Raw genomic sequence first — 22847 nt, 5'->3', positions numbered from 1 at the left:
ATTTTTGGATGTTCTTATAAAAAAAAGTGTAGGTCCAAATACTTACCAAATAGGTGGTTTGTAAAATTTTCTTCAGTAACGATTCGGAATAATTTGACAATTTGACGATGATATCCTTTTAGATTGAGATAGCAAGAATCGAAATAACACAACAAGAGTAATGACAGTGCGTTTTTCAGCAAAAAGCATTTGTATTTACTCCTCAATTTTGTTTTGACGTACAGTTTGTACAGTAGAATGCCGCTCAATGCAAAATTTAAAAATAATTTAGGATAAAAAATTACGCTACTTAAGAACCATTAAAGGCTCTTAAAAGGTTATTCTCGAGGGTGTTTAACGCAGATTAATTTATTTATGCGCAAATGAGCTACCCTCATATTACCTCATGCTATTCAAACGAATACAAAAATATCTTCTGATAAATTTGACAACAATTTGGTGAACGAACGTGTGGACAATGGTTGTTTTTCAAATGTTCTTATATTCAGATAATTAAATGAAATTTAAATGTTAAAATATCAAAATACCAAACTTTAATATGTATAACAATCTTGGCTACTCGAATACTCACCTCGTAAAATGAGAGACATATCGATTTATATCTTTGGTAAATAGCTCCGTTGAAATCCGCAAAAATTTTGCCAATATTCTTGCCATGGACCCGAATCGAACAGGTATCTTCTGATAATACGTCTATTAAAATATTCAACTTTCCAAAAGAATTCCAACACCCCTGCGTAACAAACCCGCTGGGACCCCTGCCCCACTGGAAAATTTGGCAAAGATTTCGTCCCCGGCAGGAAAATACCCCGGAATTTCAGCCCCACTGAGACATTCACGTTGATTTCATCCCCAATGGGAATTCAATGTTTAAAAATTGCACTCCAAAACTATCCCCATTGGATTTTTAACCTTGGAGCAATAGAATCTCCATTGGGATTTCAATAGGAATTTTTATCCCCATTGAGGGAAAAGGTTCCACCGGCGCTGTGACACAAGGTTGTATTCCAAATCCAAAAGATATGATTTACTGTTCTTTTAAAAATGTCCGTTCCCCAATAATTTGTGATGTTCATGCTTGTTCTTTTGGACATCTGAAAAGACTGATATGACAATCGACTTTTGATGATCCACTTTTAAAGTTTGTGCATGTACACAAATAAAGATTGTCCTGTTCACGTAACGTAAGCTCGAAATCGATGGTGACTGAACTACTGCAATAACCACCAACAATCACCTCGTTCTGTATGTAAAGAAGAAACGATTTGATCAGTATATAAAATAGTCTAGCATGCTAGCAAACATAACTAATTCAGATATAGTAAAATCAACAAAAAATGAAAAGGAGAAGAGGAAAAAGTTTAGTCTAGTTTATAGAAACTGGTATTATTCCGTTACATGTATTGTAACACCTATAATACTGTAATACACGGATTATAGACGACTCCACCTTGTAAATAAAATAACTTGAAGCTACATAAGTAAGTAAGTAAGTCTGCGACCGCAGTCGGAGGCGACCCGAAGGCTCCTCTTTCGGTAGCTGTCTACCCGAAGGTAGGGGAGGGCGCCACTCTTTCCCCCTGGATTGCTCCACTTACCCTTGATCCTTCTCTTAATTGCTGAGCATCTAGCAGAGAGGCATCAAGTACCATTTTGAGAATCTTTGGTATGACCCGGCTGGGGGTTGAACCCACAACATTGCGCACCGTAGCCGGAAGCTCTACCATTGCACTACGGTCGCTACATAAAGGCTGCTCTTGTAACTGGTTTGTTAAGGGGACAGTAAGTTGGTGGAGGAGTGACATGGCCCTTTTTTCAACGAAGTGGGGGCGAAATTAAGACGGAATCTCGAAAATCACTGCAAGAGACTATAAATTGAGTTTTGTCCATTGGCCAAAAAAATCAGAAGTTCTAAGAACTATTCAAAAATTCCTTAATTTCTGACAACAAGTTTGATATTCGATGTTTGAAGGATTCAATAAAAAATTTAACGGAATACAGAATGGTGGAATAGGGAACCCCTAAATTCTCCTTCCTGCTACGAGAATGCTTTACTTTTTTTTTCGTCACTTTGTGACTCGATTTGCTATCACCCATAGACAGCCAGTTTAGTCTTTGGTTTGTTCTTACTTTGCATTTTTTAGCCTCATTGTTTTCATATAATTGGTCTAGTAAATATCCTAGTCAAGTTTTAATGAATGAAGTTTGCTAATGGTTCATAGGTCTAATAAAAAACAATCTTACATTTTGGAATGTGTAATCTACAACCAATCGATCTGGTATTGAATCGCCATCACCAATGGTCCTCGAACTTGGTTTTGTTACATAAGTACACTCTTTCAAGTTGGGCCCTGGCCCTCTTGGACCCGGTGCTCCAGAGGTACCGTTGACTCCATTGATGCCTTGAAGACCTACGGGACCAGGTTTTTCGAGCTTCTTTGCTTCAAACTATAGAAAAAAATTAATATGAATTATTTCAGACAGTCATTATAAAAACACTGATCTAGAATGCTTTTGTCTCTTTTTAGTGTTAAAAGATGGAGCTAACTTACCAAAATCGATCTATTTTGAAAACTTTTTGATCATGTGATTAAAAAATAGACCTATCCCAAGAGGAGATTTTGGTAACGTGATCAAAAAGCATGCAAATCGCAACTCGTCTTTTATTTGTAACAAAGGAATATTGAACCATATTATACTATGATTGAACAAAAAGCTAAAACAATACATTGCCAGACCGAGGTTTTTTATAATGACACTAAAATAGGCCTTCATGACAAACCTCAGAAAAATGAAAACATTGAAGCATCAGTTACGATATTGGGTGCGTTTACCAAACCCAGGGACACTTGTATAGAGAAGGTTCGCTATACAAGAGTGTACTTTCCCAGCCCTGTCATCTGACATACCATAATTATTTGCAAGAAAATAGTTTTGATAGTTTTTTATTTGTGTATCGCAGTTTTTCGTGTTCGTAATCTCGTGTTTATCTGGTACCAGATGCAAAAATTCCTATGCGACACGATAATGCTCTGAAGTTCGGGAAATTTTCCAACACCTGGAAGGTTTAGATAACGGAATTTTGAAATACCGCGTCACAGATTTTGCAGCAAGAGGTCTGAACCCCAGTCCTTGTTTTCAAGAACTGGTGTCCAACCGAAATATTTTTTAGCTTTACGCGCAAAAGTAGTTGAATTGAGCCCGAATGGGGATTCGGTACATCAAATGCCGTCTATCATTTCTCTCCGATGGAAATTGGCATACTCCATTAGAGCTTTAGCGTGGGCGGCCACCAAATTCGCCATCGGAATATCAGATAAAATCACATGATTGAGATAAAAATCCCTCGGAACCAATAATGATATGCCAGGGATGTGTAAACGTACCCACTGTTGGGATTAGATGAGCATTGAATGGGTATTGAATACACCTTTTCGACCGTAACCGCCAATTGCCGTGGGGGCATTTTTTGTCCGTTTTACCACCCTAAAACCGTCCCAGTCTTTTATTTCGCACCTATAGGCAATATAGAAAAAGTGTAAAAAAAGGATTGGATCGAGTTTAGGGTGGTAAAAAGTAGTTACGCACCTAACCGCGCGACTACGGTCAAAAAGGTGTATTATGGTAAACATTGTGTGAATAATGGTTATAATAACGTTATACTAAGGCTCTCTTCGTTCTTTTTACCAAAAGATACAAAAAAGTGTTTCAGTAGGGAATAAAGTCTGTGGCTTAGTAAAATAGAAAATTTATGTACAAATTTTACGTCTAAAATTGATAAATACAATTATAATTATCTAAATATATAAAATTCTAAAATAATTGCGTTTGTAAGATAATCGACTTTCAGGTTATTCTTACCTATATAAAACATCTAGTTTTGTAATCGCATGAGAGGTCTACTATTTGATAAAAAAGTAATTCAGTAATTTGAACATCTTTGCACCGACTGGCAGACGTAGGCTGGAAATGAACCCTATTTGGGTATAAATTATTGAAGCATTTCCCATGTAATAAAAGTAGCTCAAAATTGGGCTGACATTATTAGATTTTATCAAAGACATACCCGGCGGAGCAACCGTAAAAGTGGGGAGGCTGAAGGCTTGGATGGGATGAAATTCACTTGGAATTCGAGAACAAAACCTCATCTTCTCAAAAGTGGCTAAAGTCTCCCCAGTCTCTCCTCTTCCGCCGGGCCTGAAAGAATTTTCCATATTATTCTTTCGTTAAAGATATTCATATCATTTGAAGAGCTCTTTGAGGGAAGTTTCCTGAATTCTGATTAAAGGTACATTGCATATTCCTTTTTGTCAAGATACACCTCTCTGGTTTGCAGATTGCACCCCCTTCTCACAGACCCGGTAGGATTTTTTCAGCCAGTGGGTGTAAAAATAACAGACCAAAACTCAATTGGCATTGATATTCCCATGCTTTTTTATGGCTGGGGATTTGGATTCTATTGTTTTCGAGCGAGAATATTCAGTGGCAATGGAAGAAAAAGCACAATATTTTGCAGTAAGGATTTGCTTATGTGATTATTGTCAGAGATAGACAAAAATTAGAGTATAATCTTCCACTAGGGACGATATTTTGGCCAATTTTTCAAGTAGGAAGGGGTCCCAAAAGGTCTGTGAGAAGGGGGTGTCCGATTGTTGCTGCCCATGACATTTTGCTTTTTGTCTACTTGATCAGTCGTTTCTTTAGTCTATTGAACATTAAGGTTCATGATCATTTAAGTCTTTTTAACGCACAGTCAATTCACCAGGATTTGTTCAGCAATATGACGAATATGATATTCCCTGAGCTTTCTACAACCCATTATTTAGTTTCGTAGTTTAAATTTCAGCAGTTCCTAGCTCTGAAGTGAAGTTCTCCCTCTGCTTAACACTTTTCAATACATCATAATGACTTTTTAAACCCACTTTAATTGCTCGGGCAAATCCAATAATGAAGCACACATTCTCCGTCAGTGATCGACTCCATTCGACATTCGCATTCGTAATTACCTGCTGGTAAATCAACCACACCATCATCCTCACTGGATATTAATTGCATCGATACTGCTTTTTTGCTCGTACACGAAGCGCTGATAATCTTCTCGGTCTAAAACCAAAAATATAAATATATAGACAGAATCTTTGTCCAGGTCTTGATAAAGGATACGAATGACGAGAGCAAAGTCCTACGAAACAATGTACTCTTCAATAATGATTTTATTAAATTCTAACAGGCCATTTTTCATTTCGTTTCTATTCCTTTTACCCTGCTTCTATCGAATATATAGATGTTCGAATAAGCAATTGATTGGAGGAATTTTGTCCTACTTTCAAGAGACTTCTTTGATGCTTCGTGAAATTTCATTTCCATTTAAGGTCTTTTTGAGGAGGACAGTTACATGTTGTATTTTTTCCATGATTAGAAAAAACTTCTGATTTTGTTTCTTACTGACTTTCTTATTTGTTTATAACAAAATGTGAATGTTTTATACTTAAAACCAGCTCCCTAGAGACATTTGTATTGATATTCGGGTAAAGTGTGGTGTTTAAAAATGAATGAAAATTCATCTTACCTTAGTATCCCATTGGCCAGTTGTTGTTAACCGAAGATTAAGCGATTGTACTCCTCTCTTTCTCTTTTTTCTACATCCTTCCAAATTGATTCCAGGGGGCCCGGTGGGGCCGAGAGCTCCATTTGTACCATTCGTTCCTGGTGGTCCTTGAGGTCCTCGGGGTCCAGTTATGACCTCAGCGCTCGTAATCTAAATGCATAGCCATAAGATAATTAATTTTCATGGAATTTGGTCAAATTTTGTGGAAAAATGCATAGCATATTTTTTGAATAAGTTTTATTTTTCGGTTAACTTATCTATAGGTAAAGAGTCTTTTAAAACAAGTTTCTAACTATCTGATGGCTATGCATTCGATTTTAAAAGTGCTTTCATTACGGAATGGTTTATTGAGTTAAATTAAATTTACATTTATAATTGATGTTTCTGTTGATAAATAGTACAATTTACTGGCGAATTAATTTTTAAAGGGCATTACGATTCGTCCGCAAGTTAAAAGATATATTGATTTTTTAAGTTCATACATAATATCAAATTTTGAAATTAACATAAAAATGAACTTTTATGTAGGCTACAAAATTCGTGGAAGTCCTGGTAAAGCTATGTACATGATTCGCCTTTACGCACAAACAGTATCACAGACGACCACACAACCTGATTTCAAGCTAGGACAAATACAGCGATTATTTGTCATATATCTTTTATTTGGATCTTGTCTAAGCCTGATTTTTAGTATAGAATTCTTTTTTTTAAGCCGAGTTTGTTTGCATGCATTTTCTCAGCATCTCGTGACAGCCTGACCGCGCCTATTCGGGTTTCACACCTTCCCAAAGGGAGTTTTTGCAAATAAAGTGAAAAACCAAACCAAAATACCACTGGGCGAAATAAGAGATTTCATGATATTTTATGATATTTCCAGGATTGAAAAATCATATTTTAAAAATATGATATTTCAATGAATTTAAGATTTGGAAATATCATGAAATATGATATATCCTCAACTTTGGAAATATAGAAAAGTCATATTTCCATATTTGCTAATGCATATGGAAATATCACATTTTCAAGATATTTCCAGGATTGGAAATCTCTGATTCCGCCCAGTGACTTGATGGTAGTTTCCAGTTCTCTTACAAATCTGAAGGTCTTCAGCCTACCCATTTTTACGGTTGGTCCGCCGGGTCTGTTATATAAGTTTTTACTAGAAAGAACACGAGAGCGAAGTGAGGTAGGATTATAGTGAGTTTAAATTTTGATGTGAAAACAAATAGGGGCCATTTTTTTGGTTGTCAATCGTTTGTGATACATGACTAAAGAAGATAGTGTAATAGTACAAAAAATGATGAAAACAAAAAACACATCTCTATATCATCAGTTCTTTGATCAGTTAAATACTATCAGTTATCCAAAGAAAAACATCCTTTCTGGTTTTGGCAGAGAAACAGAAAGGAAACAAAAATTCCGCAAAAAGGACCAGTTCAAAAGGAACAACAATATTTTGATTTCGTCTAGTTGTCGAGTTCATATCAACTTAAGGAAGATTTTGTCATTGACGTGACAGCTTCCTGATTGTTGATGTGAACCTCCTTGGAATGAAAGCAGTTCTTCCTGATTTAATATAAGACTATTGCAATTTGCAATGAAAGAAAGTGTCATTTTGGACAGAAGGGCGAGAAAGTACATTTGTAAGTTCCTGTTTGAAAAAGATTTAGGGTAGTTTTTGGTGATTTTTTAATGGGGTGGGGGGGGGTAAAATAAAACAAATTTTATGAGGTATATTTCTGGTGGTCTTTACAGGGAGGTTTTAAAATATCACAATTTTTGAAAAATCATAAAAATTACAGTATAGTTTCTAAGTAACTTGTTTTTAGGCATTTTTTAAGCTCTAAAAATTTGTTTGTCCAATCAAAAGGAACTTTTTAGACTTTCATAATGGGTAGTAGTAGTACTACATTAATGGATGAAAATGAATGACATTTTCAACATGTACTGACAGAGTACATCCTACGCAAAAATCACTCAGCATCTATAATTTGTTCATATACTTAATATTCTTATACTTGTCATCTCTGAATATGGTGAAGGGTCATTCATAACTTCGGTTGAAAAAATACGGATATGTCATAACTTAGTTTCTATGTTGTATAAGGTTTTATTAAATTGTATCGTGTTTCCGGTATGATTACGGAACAGAATCACTTGATTTTTTTTGAAGAGATATTTTTTTCGAATCTCCATCTCCCGTTCTTATTTAGACCCCTCATTTATTTATTTTTGAAAATATTAAGTGTTCTAAATAGCCTGGTTTTAGTCTACAATTAACTTATCTCGGGCTTTTTAGAGGTACAATCTACAACCCCCGGTAATCAGGTCTCCCAGTTTATCATATTTTGAACAAGTTCAGGACGTCCCAACCTTTTATTCGGAGGCCCCCTACTATTCGGGATCTTCAGAGTAGTAGCAAACAATGGTCTTACAAAAATGTTGTATCGAAACGCAATAATATGCCGTCGGCGTTTTGTAACTTAAACATTAGGGGTTCAAACCACTGGGCTTACAGTTCCATTGAAAATGAAGTGACAAGGTGAGATGTTTTTTCTTCGGGGTAGGGAAAAGGTCAAACACGAAATATTGTCATTCATTTACGGCTACTTTACTTATATGAGAAATTTTCTTAACCTCCCAAGGCCATGGTTGCATCCATGCTGTTTTTCACGCTTTTCGCTTGTGTAATCCTATGTTGCGACTTGTGAAAAAAGGCCATTTTTCATTATAAAAAAGTTATCTGGGTTGTCTTGTACCATCCTTAAAGGAATTGATAATGCCAATAAATCAAGTAAATTTATACCTATATTCTCCGATATTAATCTGGCGGATAAAAGATAAAGAAATTCTAGATTTGCCTCTCCCCAAAATTTCTTGTAATTCAAGGATTAAAAACAAAATGTAGACCCTATGGTAATTTTCTCATTCAGGACATCACCATTGTAAAACTTCCACGAAATTATGTAACTTTTCTTTTTTTTTAAGCCAATACGTCGCACTTTCAACCAATCACGGGTCAAAAAATTACGTGATTTCAGAAGGTATTACAAGGATGGGTTTTCCTGAAAAGTACTTTACGCCAATAACAACTTGTATAATCGTGTTTTGAAATTTGATGGTTTAGGTGAAGAGGGCCTTAAATTCCATCGGGTTAGCATGAGAAAATATTTTCGACTTTGTTTTTATATGTTAAAAGCACTTCAAGCTCTCGTGTAAACCAAGTCTTTGCGATGACAGGTGATAGGTCTACGATCAAGAAGTACCTGACATTTAAAGTTTACTAGTAACAAAGATCAAAGTTAGAAAAAGGTCTTTTTCTTGACTATCAATGTTAAAGAGTTTGTGTCGCATCCCCGTCAGCTCAATTAAGTATTACCATGAAATCTCATTCGAAAACTACACTAAATTCTATCCCCACTGAGGAAAACATTAAATTTGATAATCCAAAGAAGTCTTAGGTTTAAGTGTTGAGTTGGGTAAAAAATAGTCTCTATAATCTCAAAAAACAAAAGATATCTTATCTCGTAGTGCAGTCTGACTGGTAAATAAAATTCCGAAAAAATACATTCGACGATGGTATTCAAACACGCAATGTAGGGGCGTCAAGAAGAAGGTTTCCTTTTTCCCCTCAAAATCCAACTACGCCGTTTTAAGGCCTGATGGGTGTATCGTCAGTCAAATCCTCTTGTAATCCAAACTACCTACTCTTAGGTTCCAAATAAACGGGGGGATCTAATTGCCGGGGGGTTTGGAAATTATAAGGGACCTTCTCTTTGAAAGCTGAAAAATTCCGGGGGGTTGGAAGATTTTTGAAAGATTAACAGGGGGCCCGTTTATTTGGAACCTAAGAGTATCGGGTCAACGAGGCAGGGATATATGATACTCTATCCTTTTTCTCGATAAACAACAACCGACAAAAGGTTTGACCAGTTTCTTGGCCGTGAATTTCACTTCAATGATGATAATTTTATTAGACATGTATCAAGATTTTACACACATACATTACACACGATGTAATGTCTATAAAGTCTATGAATTCTAAGGGAAAATTACTAGTAGTAAAATGTAAACTGATGAATTGTGAAATGCCGGTGACTCCCATAGGCCAGCATGCTTCCCTCTAATCTAAATAAGATAAAGAAGGTAGGCTTGGTTACAAATCCACTCAGATAATAAACCTTGTTTATTTTTCTTTGACAAATTTTAACATGAATTTTGTTATTTTGAAAAGTGGGTTGCAACACTTGAAATAGTCACGACTCTTAATTTTTGTTAAATTCATGTATAGTTGTGGGTTATATCTATCCGCAAACACGTGTTTCATCTTTCCTAGGACTCATCAGTGTGGCTCGGGTAAGTGAGCATAGACTGCTGTTGACACCAGAGTGCTCAAAACACTAAGTATTGAGCTTTGCATAATAAGTTTGTTACAGTCATAGTTAGGTTTATAGTTGTGAGCAGATTGCGAATTTTCTTTTCTCGTGTAATTTTTTTATGATTTCCTTCTTTGGTCATATTCAAAATTGCAATTTGCAACTTGAGATACAGACAAAAGCTAAATTATATATTTTGTGAAAAATAAGCTTTTTTCCTCCATTTAGCGCCACGCTCTAATGAGTATTGCCCTCTATAGAACACCATATCTGAATTCGACAATGCGACAATAGCACCGCCTTTGAAATACACTTTTGGGTCTGACAACTGAACTAAGAATATGTTCAGCCCGGCCAAGGGGTACTAGATAAACACACCCCTGTGTCACAGACCCACTGGGACCCCAGTCCCGAGCCCAGTCCCACTGGAAAATTCGGCCAAAATCTCGTCCCCGGTGGGAAGACCTACAATTTCATCCCCACTGGGGAATTGACTTTGATTTCATCCCCATTCAAAATTCAATGTAAAAAGCCGCTCTCCAAAAACATCCCCACCTGATTTTTCGACTTAGGAACAATAGAATTTTTATCCCCATTGGATTTTCAATGGAAGATTTTATCCCCCACTGTGGGAAAAAGCTTTACCGAGGCTGTGAGACAGGGGTGTATAAACCACCTACTGTGTAAGAGAAAGTTTCTGATGTTTTTGAGGGCGAAGTTAGTTAGGCAAAACAATTATGACACAAGGTAATAAATTTTGTAATTCAGTTAATTTATTCTTTGAAAGAAATTGAAAAGATAAAAATGAAAGATAATTCTAGAATATAAAAACCTAAGAATTATGTTGCTGTAAGAAATTGGGAGATCTATAATGAGAAGCATTAAAAAGACCCCATAATAGAATTACAATCAACTCTCTCTAATTCGAAGCTCTACTATTCGAATCTTTCGATAACTCGAATTAAAATGTTAGTCCTCTTAATTTGAACGAAGTATAATAAAACACTGTAATTTGAATCTTTTTCTAATAGACCTTATCGGAGTTTTTGATTTTTCTTAAAAAGCGATGCATTGTGGGATTGTTTCGAGTGTATTACAATAGAATTCCCTCGAGGAATTCCTAAGAGATTTCTATTGTAATACACTCGAAACAATCCCACAATCCATTGATTTTAGAAAAATCAAAAACTCCGATTTAAGGTCTATTCGAATAAAATTTTTGGTCCCTTGAAGATCGAATTAGAGAGAGAGTCCATTGCAGTAAAGAAAATGAGAAAACTACCGGAAAACGACAGAAAATAAAAATAAGGAAAAAAGTGGAAATATCGTACCATCTTATTAAAAGTACTTTCGAGAAAAATGGACAACAAAAACTGATGAATCTGCAAGTGACGCATCACATAAGACAAACAGGAAAGAAAAATATTGAAATACTGATCCTCTTACAAGATGTTCAAAAGACGTCCAAAAGATGTCCGAGAGATGTCCGATTACTAAGAGACCTACCACTAATTCACACAAGAATGTCAAAAAGGGAATTTTTTTCTGTTGACTCTTATTTACAGTGTCATGACCTTATGCTGACTGGTCCCTCAGGGTAGACACTAAAATGCTATATACATTACATGTTACTAATATTAAAGCCTTATTTACACTATGATATAATTCATTTAAACAAATAAATTTAAATTGTAATAAAAAATTTGGTCTGTATTTACACAAATTTGTACAAAAATCTGCCCGCCGAAAGAAAAAATACTTTAACTAGGACTAGGTCAAAGATTAGTTTGGTAGTTCTGGTAGAAGTTCTGGTACAGCAAAAGTCAACTTAATGACTTAATTAGGTAATTTTAGTAGTACCCAATCTTCCAGCCATTGAATTTAAAGATGATTTTAATTACAAAATTAATAAAGATTTAATATTTACAAAAAAATAAATCTTAATTCAATTTTAAAATTTCTTATAAATAAAGAAACAATAATTTTATTTGTAATACTATTTATAAAATGTCTATCTACATACGAATAACCCGGGGCTAAACCCGGGGCTAAACACTAAAAAGTAAAGGGTACCTTTCAAATACTATACCCCTGTGTCACAGACCAACTGGGACCCCAGCCCTACTAGAAAATTTGGCAAAGATTTCGTCCTCGGTCGGAAAATACCCTCGAATTTCAGCCCCACTGGGAAAAGGACTTTGATTTCATCCCCATTCTAAATTCAATGTTTAAAAATTGTACTCCAAAACCATTCCCACTAGATTCTTTAACCTTGGAACAATATAATTGGTTCTGAATATCTTTACCATACTAAAACAAGGATCTGATCCCTCGTGCAAGAGCTTACTGAAATTCCAACGTATAATAGCACAAATGGTCAAAAAATAATTTACATTACAAATTTATATACATCTATCTACAAAACACAATGTCCAAAAAGATTACATCCTGTGCAATCCTGAAGATATTAAATTAAATGAAACGTACCAAAATCATATCAAAAGATAAATATAAAAGATACAAACTTTAAAGAACACAAAGTCTAGCGAATCTTCAAAATCGCTATTGTCATATTAAAGCAATCAAGAAATTTGGTATAAAGACGTTGTTTCAACATTTATTTAACGTTCACAACGTCCATATAACGTTAGATGAACGTTGAAACAACGTTGTGTGCCAGATGAGAAGCAATGACGGGATAAATCACCGATCAATCTAGAACTTTGGACAACACGACATCCGTTGAGTTTTAGAACACCGGAGAGGCTAGATTTGGAAATCTTGGATTGAAAATGAATCCACTTATTTCCCATCTAAAACACGTGACCCGCGTGGTTTTCACACAAACGGCGAATTGAAAATAAAATCTATTATCGGGTTTCGAAAAATGTAACGCTTGAAAACAAAGAAAGCATTAGATTTAATCCGTCAACCTAAAAACAGTGTAAATTTTACGGCTTCACTTTTTCTTGCTTGAAAAAAGGTCGAAGATTTCTCTCTAGCGCTCGGATTTAAACTCAATGATGGTACCTCCAGGTACTCTTCATCTAGATAGGGCAATGTACATAGTTAATAGTACACGTCATATTCTTTGCTTTAGCATCAACTCCTGTGCAGTCACATTTGTATTGTCCATTTTTTTCTACAGAAAGTACAACAAGTTTTGCTGTAGTATCACATGTTGCAGATAACACTTTTGTACCAGACTGAAATGAGACGAAATAATTGGAAATTACCATTAACTCGGCGAAAACATGTTTGAAGCTGAAAATAATGTTACTTTGACTTTGTCGGAATCTAAACTTAACAAAAGCCCATTTTTAAACAAAAATCTATCGAATACGAAACAAAAATTTCCGTCTGGGTTTTGAGGATTTTATTTTATATAAATTCTGCTTTTTTTCTTGACACACTGTGATTTAAAAGCTTCATTCCTGTTGACATTTAGCTCCTCGTTTGCGATGAACTAATTCTTAATTGCCACCAAGGAGACCTATCTTTATTGAAATATTCTCTGTAATTCGAACAAATTAAACTTTGTGCTCGAATTAGCGAGAGTTAGCTTTAGCTTGATGTTCTTACCGGGTTATTGTTTGCAAGGACATATTCATTGAGGTTGTTTCGAAAATTTTCTGAAGCTTTGTCAGAGATGTCAGATGAAACGACGCTTCTTCGTCCTGGCTTACATCCGTTCAACCCTCCATTGTTCTGCCTTTTTGTCAATGAGTCAATCTGTTAGAAAATAACATAATATATCAATTATTAGGATAAAATTTCCTTAAGGCCGGTCTCCACTTTCGCGCGAAATGGGTGACAGCTTTTTTCTTAGCCTATTTTACCTGAAGAAAAGATTACGTCATAAAAAAGTTTCGCGCGAACAAAAAAAGGTTGAAAGAAGTTCTACTTTTTTCATCCGTTACACCAATTTCGACCAATGGAATTGCTTCATTTTTCAATCGACCGATGCACTTACAAAAACGTCAAAAAGTTTTCGCTCATGTCGTGCGACATGAACTGTGAGATATTGCCCTCGATCAACGCAACAACCTTGCAAGCTCGGTCTTTACTTGACCTCGGGCAATATTTCTCAGTACAGCCCTCAGTAACCAGTCATTGTATTCGAGACAACCAAGATAATAGGCTTTTATAAGACCACTAATTTTCAGAATTTGGCGGCGGTAATTAGAATATAAATTTGCAAAAAATGTCAGTCTTGATAAATAAGCCTTACCTTTAAAATCAGTGATTGGTTATTTTTATTAGTAGCTTGTTGTCCAATTTACATGTTGTTAGTAGATTTCCAGTTATTTTGTATGTGATTTTACTTACATCTTGTTCAAGGGTTTCCAAGTTACTAGCAAGTGAGGAATTCAACTTGACAATGTTGTCTCTGCTTACATTGATCTAAAATAATGAAACATCGATTATTTTAGCTCAGAAAAATATCCAGATAATAATTTTCCATTTTAAATTTTTCTGCCAAGGAAGATATCCCCATAATTTGGAAAGATGTGTGTAATGTGACATTGGGAAATTTCCTTCCATTAGATCAAAGGGGATCAAAAAGAAATTGAAAAATATTAACAAAACTGACATTGGATAATTTTTCATCTAAATCATCTGAGGGATAGAAATTGGGACCAAATGCAAGGGGTAGTATGGACGGGGAGAGGGATGGACAAATCAATGAAAATAGGGCTTACCATTCCATAAAGCTGATCCACAACATTTTGCGAGTCATTAATTAGTTTGGTAAAATTTCTCGTTGATATCTTGTTTGCCAATACATCTACGATATCTGATCTGGTCTGTAAAATGTCATTCGCCAGCGAAGCATTCATTTGACCAATTTTAGCTTCTGTCCGAGTCATATTTTTTGAAATTGTTTGATCTAACTTTCGGACAGTGTTGAATAGAGTTGTTTGCCGGATTCGTAAAGTTTCGTCAGATTTGATCATTTGTTGTTTGTTGAGTGTGAATTGTTCTTTCAGCTTTTGCGTCTGTAATTTTAATGTCATTTACGATATTTTACGAGTTTTTTAATTATTTTAGGTTAGTTTTAATTAGGTTGGTTATTTAGTTTGTTGATTATTCGTTAGTTATCCTGAAGTTATTTAAGTATATATATATATCAATAGAGAAATTAAGTCAAAAGATTCGTTAGTTACTTTTTATTAGCGCATTCAGTCTTCTGACCTTTCAAATATTTTCTGCAAAAGTGTATAATGTTATTCAGACAAAAATTGATGCCAAAATCATATAATAGTCAGAAAAAATCAAACACTTGCGAAAATGTTAATCAGTCAGTAAAACATTAGCATAAACACACGGTTGATAAGACAAGTAAAACAAAATTCGCTAGATACAGTTTATTTTGTCGAACTCGAACGAGAGATCTAGTTTGTTAAAGTCGTGAGATTTACAGAAAATCGAATTAGCGAAGTCTACTTTTAAATGTTCAAAAAAATACTCTGACAAAATTCAACCTACAAAAAGAAACACAGAAGGGTTTGCAGCTAAATTTTGGCTGAAAGAAAAAAAAGAGTCAAGAAATAGGAATGGAAAAACCACATACCGTTTGGTTAAGAGATGAAGTCAAATTGCGTTGCTTTGCAAGTTCGTTAGTGAGTGTTTGAACGTGTAATTTTTGTTGCGAAACTTCATTTTGTAATAAAATGATGGTCCCTGTCTGGTTGACCGGCTGAAAATAAGGATTGAAAATTGATCAGTTTTCTGTAGAAACTTCAAATAGTAAGACTTTATCACTCCGATGACTGCATGATTGAGGTCTGTTTTTTTTTGTGTTTTTTTTCTATTTGATGATATTCCACTCTTGAACACCTCTCCTAAATGACACAAAACCGTTATTTGATTCGAAGTACCATTCACACTCTCTAATTCGATCTTCAAGTGGAATTGGATTTTCATCGAATAAGGGAGCGTCGTTTATGAGAGTTTTTTGTTGACAGGGGCTTTAGATTTCATCGAATAATGGAGCGTATCGAATAATAGAACGTCGAATTAGAGAGCGTCAACTGTACATCGAAAGTTTACAACCGCTTTTGTCTCCGATGATGATTATATTGAGACATTCATTAGTTAGCATCACGGTTGGCTTTTTTATTTGGCATTTTTTTTGATTTGGATAATACCTACCTTCGGGTTATTAGCCATCGCCTTGTGTAGTGCAGTCAAGTTGTTACGTAATGCTTCGATTTCAGCAAGAATTGCCTTGTTTGCATCATTTCCGTTCTGGCCTCCCGTTTGAGAGTCTGTTGATGGCACTGTAATGAAAGAAAGCGATATTACCTTAAGGAAAACCGTTCTCAGTTTTTTAGTTCGCTTTTAGTATGATTCTGAAAATGCTTACGAAAACACTCATGAATGATTGTACCATTTTTACCAGTAAAATGGGATACAAGTCGCTCTGGGTTACAAAATTACAGTTCAAATTTAAAAATAAGTATTTTTGGAATTAGTTGAGTGAGTTTGTATAATGGGCGCGGTTAGAATCTTTTCATTCAAGGTAAGTCGAACAAAGATTTCACCTCTTGTTTTTTAAGGGCTCTGACCATAGTGATTTTTTCATAATTGCCGTGTTTAAAATGTGTTTTCTGACTGATGTAACCAACAAAACTATGGCATATTATACATTTTCTGTTAGACAAACTATTTCTGAATCTGAAAATTCAAAAATTACATTGAAAAAATTTGATGAAGAAGAAAATGAAGACTTTTGCGAGGAAGAGTATTTCAACTTTGAAGAGCTTAGTTTCGACGAAGAAAAAACATTTTGAAAAATTTTTCGCATTAGATGGTGTATCTTTAACCGAACAATAAAAATTTTTGCGGAAAATTTTTGTAAATGCTTCTTTGTCTCGAAATCTTCAAAATAGTGCAATTTCATCAATTTTTCATCTGGATTTTGCTTAAAAAAACAGTCATAACTTCTGACACATCTTTTTAGAAAAATTTTCCGCAAAATTTAAAATAGTTCAATTCTTTGCGGACAGTTTGAAGAAAGTTCGAAACAAAAAGATTAATTACCCATTAAAACTTAGCACTTTTTATAAAAGAAGGTGATGCAACATATTATTAACGTCTTTTTAAAGTTCATAACATCATTTTTGCAATTAAGTTATTAATTACTCTTAAGGAGTTTGATTAAAAAGCAATTTATAAAGGCAATTCTTTGTTAAATGTGTTAAAGAATCTAAAACATAACTTTTATGTTCAGATACTAAAATCAGTTTTCTGACTATGGTCAGAGCCCTTAATGTAGGAAAAACAGAACGGGAAAATATTAAGAGCCCTCAGACACAAAGAGCTACCTGGCTCCAATTCTTTAAGAAATATTTCGTTTACAATGCTAAATTCTTTCTGTGTGGGTGTTGTTTACAAGTCTGCCGCAAAACTGACTCAAATATTTCAAGTGTCTAACAAAAAATGTGCAATTAATCTCCAAAAGTTGTTTTCTGTAAGAGACCTGGGGCTGACTGATGGTCAAGACCATGGAGCACTTCATTTCGTCTCAAAGAATTGTTGTTTTGTTTATCTGTTTCCTTGGTAACATGCCTGCGCAAATGCACATATGGAATTTGGCTGATGTGTTTGACGCTAGGCACATTATGGGAAAGTCTCCTTTGCAAAATATATTCGTGTTAAGGCAAGACAGTGAAAGCTGCTAAGGTATGGGAAGATGATAATCAAAACCCCTACCAAGCCATGTTTCAAAAACTACTTTACGTTATTTATAGAATTTTGATTGAGATAGGTATATGTCGTTCAGTTACAGCCGAGTCTCCATAACTCGAACACGTATGGGAAATTTGTTCGAGTTAAGGACATTTCGAGATATGGAGTAAGGTTTTTAAAGCATTGTTAAATGAAGGAACTAGAAAACTTGTTCGAGTTAAAAAGACATGAGTCGAGAGGTTCGCATTAAAGAAACTCCACTGTATTTGTTTTCGCAAAGCTTTCGTACTCCCTATTGCATAACCTACATATCAGCCAGCTTTTAGGTGTGTGGCCCTTCATATCCCTTAATCCACGCGTTCTTTGCTTAGCAACCCACTATAAGCCAAATAGAAGTGTCAGGGGGTAAACAAGGAACTAATTTCATGAAATTCTACTAGTGGTTTATCCATTGATAACCCCCGGAAATGGTAGTAAAGGAAAACAAACAAGAAGGTTACACTGTAAGACAAACAGGGGATACGATTAATGACTTTTAGTTGCATGATATTTACACGACGCTTTATCATGAAATCTCTCTTAAGCTTTCCGCAAAGCCCGTCTGCCAATTAGTAGCTGGTTTTTATTAACCCTTTTGTTTCTCACTAGTCCACTTGTGTCAAAAATGTTAAGTACAGGCTTTTTTTATAAGAATTTACTTTATAAGAATATTTATGATGAAATTGGGCAAAAAAAATATATATGGTATATGGTAAGAATACCACCATCATGGAATTTGGCAACGCTAAAAGCTAAAAAGGTTCAACAAAAATGCCAAATTTTTGCTTGAAGCACATGCTAGATTTTGGCTGGGATTGAATCCAAACCTAAGAACGCCTTAAGAATAGTTTTCCCCCAAAAGGTTAAGAATATTCATGATAGAATTGAAAAAACACCATTCTTATAAAAAATGCGTGTATCTCTTATAACGAAGGAGTGAATGAGGGTAGGACGGTCACTTAATAGTTACAGATCTTAATTTTTTTATCTTTGTACAAGTCCAAGGGTCAAGATATGTTGAAAACCAATACTCGTTTCATAAACACAAAGGAGGAAGTAATATGAATTTGTTGGCATCATTTAACTTGAAATTTCTTATTTTAAGTTACGGGCGTAATCTGAGACTTATAGTGGATGCGTTATTAGACAAGGGGTAAATCACTCAAAAAATTATCGTAAAACTCTACAAAAAGTAAAAAAAAAAGTAAAAAAGTCAAAAAGTATTGTACAGCTTTTTTCAAGTGATTTACCCCTCGGTATTAAAATGGTTTTTTCTTGGTGTCCCATATTAGAGATTTGGAAAAGAATTCTGGCCTGGGGACTGGAACCAATAAACCATTCTTAGCACCCTTAATTCCGGCGAACATCAACGACGTTTTTATTTTTTCGTTCTGATGTTATTTGATCAAAAAAAAGGTTAGGCTGATACAAAATAGAAGTTTTTTCTAAGAACTACCCCTAAACCAAACGAAATTTCCTGCGTATTCTCATTACCTACTCATTAGAAAATTGCGTTTCCAAGATTACCATGAAAGAACAGAAATGTCACAAATCCCAAAAATTAATTGGTTGAGGTTTGAGATGGCTTTACATTGATAGATGTATATCAACCCTTATTTAAAGAGTAAATACCAAAGTAGTTTCTGTTATTAAAAATGGAGATACACAGATAACTGTCATTGAGCGATCTCAAAAAAGACGTCAGATTTGTCAGATTACAGAGTAGCTGGGAGACCCGGCTACAATGTCCGTGTGGTTTTGAGGTATAGCATTTAGTTCGAGCAGAAAATATCAGAGTTTTGACATAGTAGCCGGGAATTATTGAAGATGTAAGAATCAGCGCAAAATTTGATTGGCTAATATTTTATTGTTATGATTTGATAAACAAAAGTATGACGTCAAACAGCTCTATTGTTTCAAGAAGTGGCGCGAGCTTTTAAATTGTTTTGAAAAGATAACGGTTTTTTCTTTTGTGATTTGAAGTGATTTGAATTGAGTCAATAATTCCATACTCTGTATTTCAGTGAAGTTGTTGGGATTTTGACAGGATAGAAATATTTTTGTAACAGAGTATGGTCTCCAGACTAATTACAGAGTGGTACCTCATCAATAGAAAGCCTTTCTTATCATCTTTTAAAATACCACTGAGAAAATCACGAGATTTGTATTTTTATCAAAAAAGCACAGTTTGTAGCCTGTACAATAACGGACTGTTTAAGTTCACTCGCATTAGATGCTTAAGGATAGTCATATACAGGCTGGCACAGTTGACAAATTAAAAGAAATTTAAAAGTTTGTAGAAAAGCTCTTTTACCTTGAACATCACATTCTTTACATTTCTTTGCACTGATCACACCAAAAACCACTAGAAAGACGACAACAATTGCAATCAATGCCAACAGACCCACCAAAATTGTAAAAATAACATGACAACAGCTAGATCCTTCTTCAGCCGCGTAGCCTTCTTTTGGCGATTTATCGACAGTTTTACGAACCTCTGTATGTTTGATGACCGCTGACTCGTAAGCGAGATTGGTTTTACGTGTTCCCTGTCTTGGCGGCGGTAAACGTCCTTTTTCTAATCCCGGAATCGTGTCATAATCGGGATTTTTGATGCTCGGTGCAGCATATGGATTCTCCTCTCCGATAAAACTGTATTCTGATCCTTTTGAAATGCTATTTCGTTTATCTTGTACAGAAAGTCCTGTGTTACTTTGCGACTCAACTGGTCCGCCGATCGGAGTATCTACAGCGTACGGGCTAAAAGTTGAAATACTTTTATCCCATGAATTGGGTCTAGCTTTTTCGTTGTCTCCGTATCCATAATTATGTACACCCATCTCAATCTCTTCACCAGGGGGTTTGGTTATATCAGTTCGTGCTGGATGTCCGTTTTGTTGACTAGCCTTTGAATCTGATCTGAAATTTAACGAGTCGTAGGCTTCTTTGTCCTTTTGAGAGATGTTATTTTGGTCGTCACGTTTAATACTGCTATCACGGTAAACAGGGTTAATAAATTCGCCAACTGTATTTTGATCGTCACTTGAAACTGTTGATCCACTCGTTTTTCTGTTGTTAAAATTCTTATATTTCGTTGCTGCTGCATCAGTTTGATCCTTCTCCTCGTCTACTGATGCTGGTCTGGCGATTTGACGCATATTTTTCATTATTTATCGTACGTTTTTTCTCCCTTTCCTTTTTCTATTCTTTTGATGGTGGTTACAATAATAGAAGTAATGTCTTAAACAAACATGTCACATGACGGCTCGTATTTCAATTTTTTGATTCATTGATTTAGATTCAATGAGGGGGTTCGCTTTGATACTGGTACTGACAATATGTCTCTTTTTTGTTTATCTTCTTTTATTTATCTTATCCTGTTCTTTGTTTTTTTATTTACCTAGATAATCAAAACAAATCATAACTTTGTTACAAATTATTGACATAGTAGTAAGTTGCAAGAATGAATAATTTAGGGTAAATGACAAACAATGATTAGACATAGTCCGTGCCCAAATAATTTTTACTTACTTTAATTATTACACAAAATCACTGGTACTCTCCGCCTCCATAGCAACAGTCAAATAGGAATACACTTTATAAGAACAATTTTATAAGAACAATGAGGCTCCAAATCGCCAAAAAAATAAGAACAATGCTGAGCCTGGAATTACTCAATTTCAAGCAATTTAGGGGTCAAAGTAGTAAAAATTCGGTATAATGCCTAAAAAACCTCAATTACACCCTATAAATAAGGACATTATAAGAACAATTTGAGGCTCAAAGTGCCAAAAAAATTAAGAACATAGCCGAGCCTCAGCAAAACTTTACTGGTTCTTATAAAAAAGTGTAATACAAAACAGTTCTTATGGCTAACTAATCTAAATGCCGCTCAAAAATCAATCGCGTCAAAATGGCAAAAATACGGAAAGTGCTGCGATACAGTCACTTTGAAATTTTAAGTTAAAATCAAGTTGGGAGGTTTTGTTGAATGGACAGCTTGGTTCATTTCAAAATATTCGGTAGTTTGCAATTTCAGTGCCATTTGAATGTGAGCAAACTGTTTAATAGCTAGCCGTAAATCTCAGGTCGGCAGTGGCGAAGACCGATAAAAATCTTCGCTCGACTGACGATTGGTCGAATTTCAAAGATTCTAACATTTATTTAGTATCGATAAATCTTGTCACCCATATCGTCAGAATATTCTTGAATTTCTGTATCAACCATATCGTAGGCAATTACACAATAAATGTGTTGATAGCCCAAAATATTGCAAACGATCAACAAAAAAACTATCATACTATTTTTGTTTTACCACACTATGCTACTGACTGCTTTGTCACAAAAACATAAACAAAAAATCTCATAAAATCACATCACAAGCGCTTTACAAATTTTTCTATACACTAAACACAAATTGATATATTATCAAGACACATATCACAGCACTCTAATCAAAATGATAACTTCGAAATCAAAAATGAGATTTTCTTGTGTTTTTGTGTTTCGTAGTATGATAATAGATGTTATACTGGTTATTACGAAGCTATTTTCCATTGTCAACGACAAATATTAATTGCTTTCCCTTTAACAAGAAAAACCTATTACCAAAATCAAAGCGCATCAAGAATGACTTTTTTATAAGAAGTCTACAATTCGAAATTCTTATACATCCAGTTCTTGTATAATAGAACCGAGCTTTGTGGGGGGGGCCTTTGTGTTTCTAGCGGTATGACACTGCAGTATCAGGCGCAAAAAAAAATATTTACCTTACCTACAAGCACAAAATAAAAACTAAACTTTACAGCCGAGTTTACAGCCGATAGAGTTTGCCAGTCGAAACTCTCCCACCAAAAATGTACGGTCCACGGCGGAAAATAGATTTTCTTCATTACCGATTTTTTTTTCTCGAAAACTACATCGATTTTTCAACGAGGAATGGAGCGTGTCCAATAAGAGCGTCATTTATGAGTGTTCCAATATATTATCGGATGATGGAGCGTATCGAATAGAAGAAAGTCGAATTGCAGAGCGTCAACTGTCTATAGGTACTTTAAATATTCTTGAAAAGCGGTCACGCTTATATTATGATTGAGGCCATGATCAACCAGGGCCGATGACGATCAAAC

General features: G+C 35.0%; 1 protein-coding gene across 4 annotated transcripts; it reads right to left on the bottom strand.

Annotated features, from left to right (window-relative positions):
• Nucleotides 1–464: 464 nt before the first annotated feature.
• On the bottom strand, nt 465–21120 carry LOC136802754 (uncharacterized). Of its 4 annotated transcripts, XM_067059512.1 has the most exons (7): nt 20033–21113; nt 16141–16268; nt 15560–15685; nt 14688–14984; nt 14314–14388; nt 13567–13716; nt 10738–13190 (listed from the first exon to the last, which is right to left on the bottom strand). In XM_067059512.1, exons 1-7 carry the CDS (start codon nt 20883–20885, stop codon nt 13032–13034), a joined length of 1788 nt encoding a protein of 595 aa, XP_066915613.1. In that variant the 5' UTR covers nt 20886–21113; the 3' UTR covers nt 10738–13031. The 4 variants fall into 4 exon arrangements, with proteins under 4 accessions (XP_066915617.1, XP_066915616.1, XP_066915613.1 ...); XM_067059514.1 differs by lacking the exon at nt 10738–13190 and having other exon boundaries at nt 13643–13716; nt 14216–14388; XM_067059516.1 differs by lacking the exons at nt 10738–13190; nt 13567–13716; nt 14314–14388; nt 14688–14984 and adding exons at nt 465–1243; nt 2245–2448 and having other exon boundaries at nt 20033–21120.
• Between the last annotated feature and the right edge of the window lie 1727 nt (nt 21121–22847).

This window comes from Clytia hemisphaerica, unplaced genomic scaffold (assembly GCF_902728285.1).
Source record: "Clytia hemisphaerica strain Z4C2 unplaced genomic scaffold, Clytia hemisphaerica genome assembly, whole genome shotgun sequence".
NCBI classification, from domain to species: domain Eukaryota; kingdom Metazoa; phylum Cnidaria; class Hydrozoa; order Leptothecata; family Clytiidae; genus Clytia; species Clytia hemisphaerica.
Note: the sequence above shows the minus strand (reverse complement) of the source record. Positions and strands in the feature narration are given on the sequence as shown.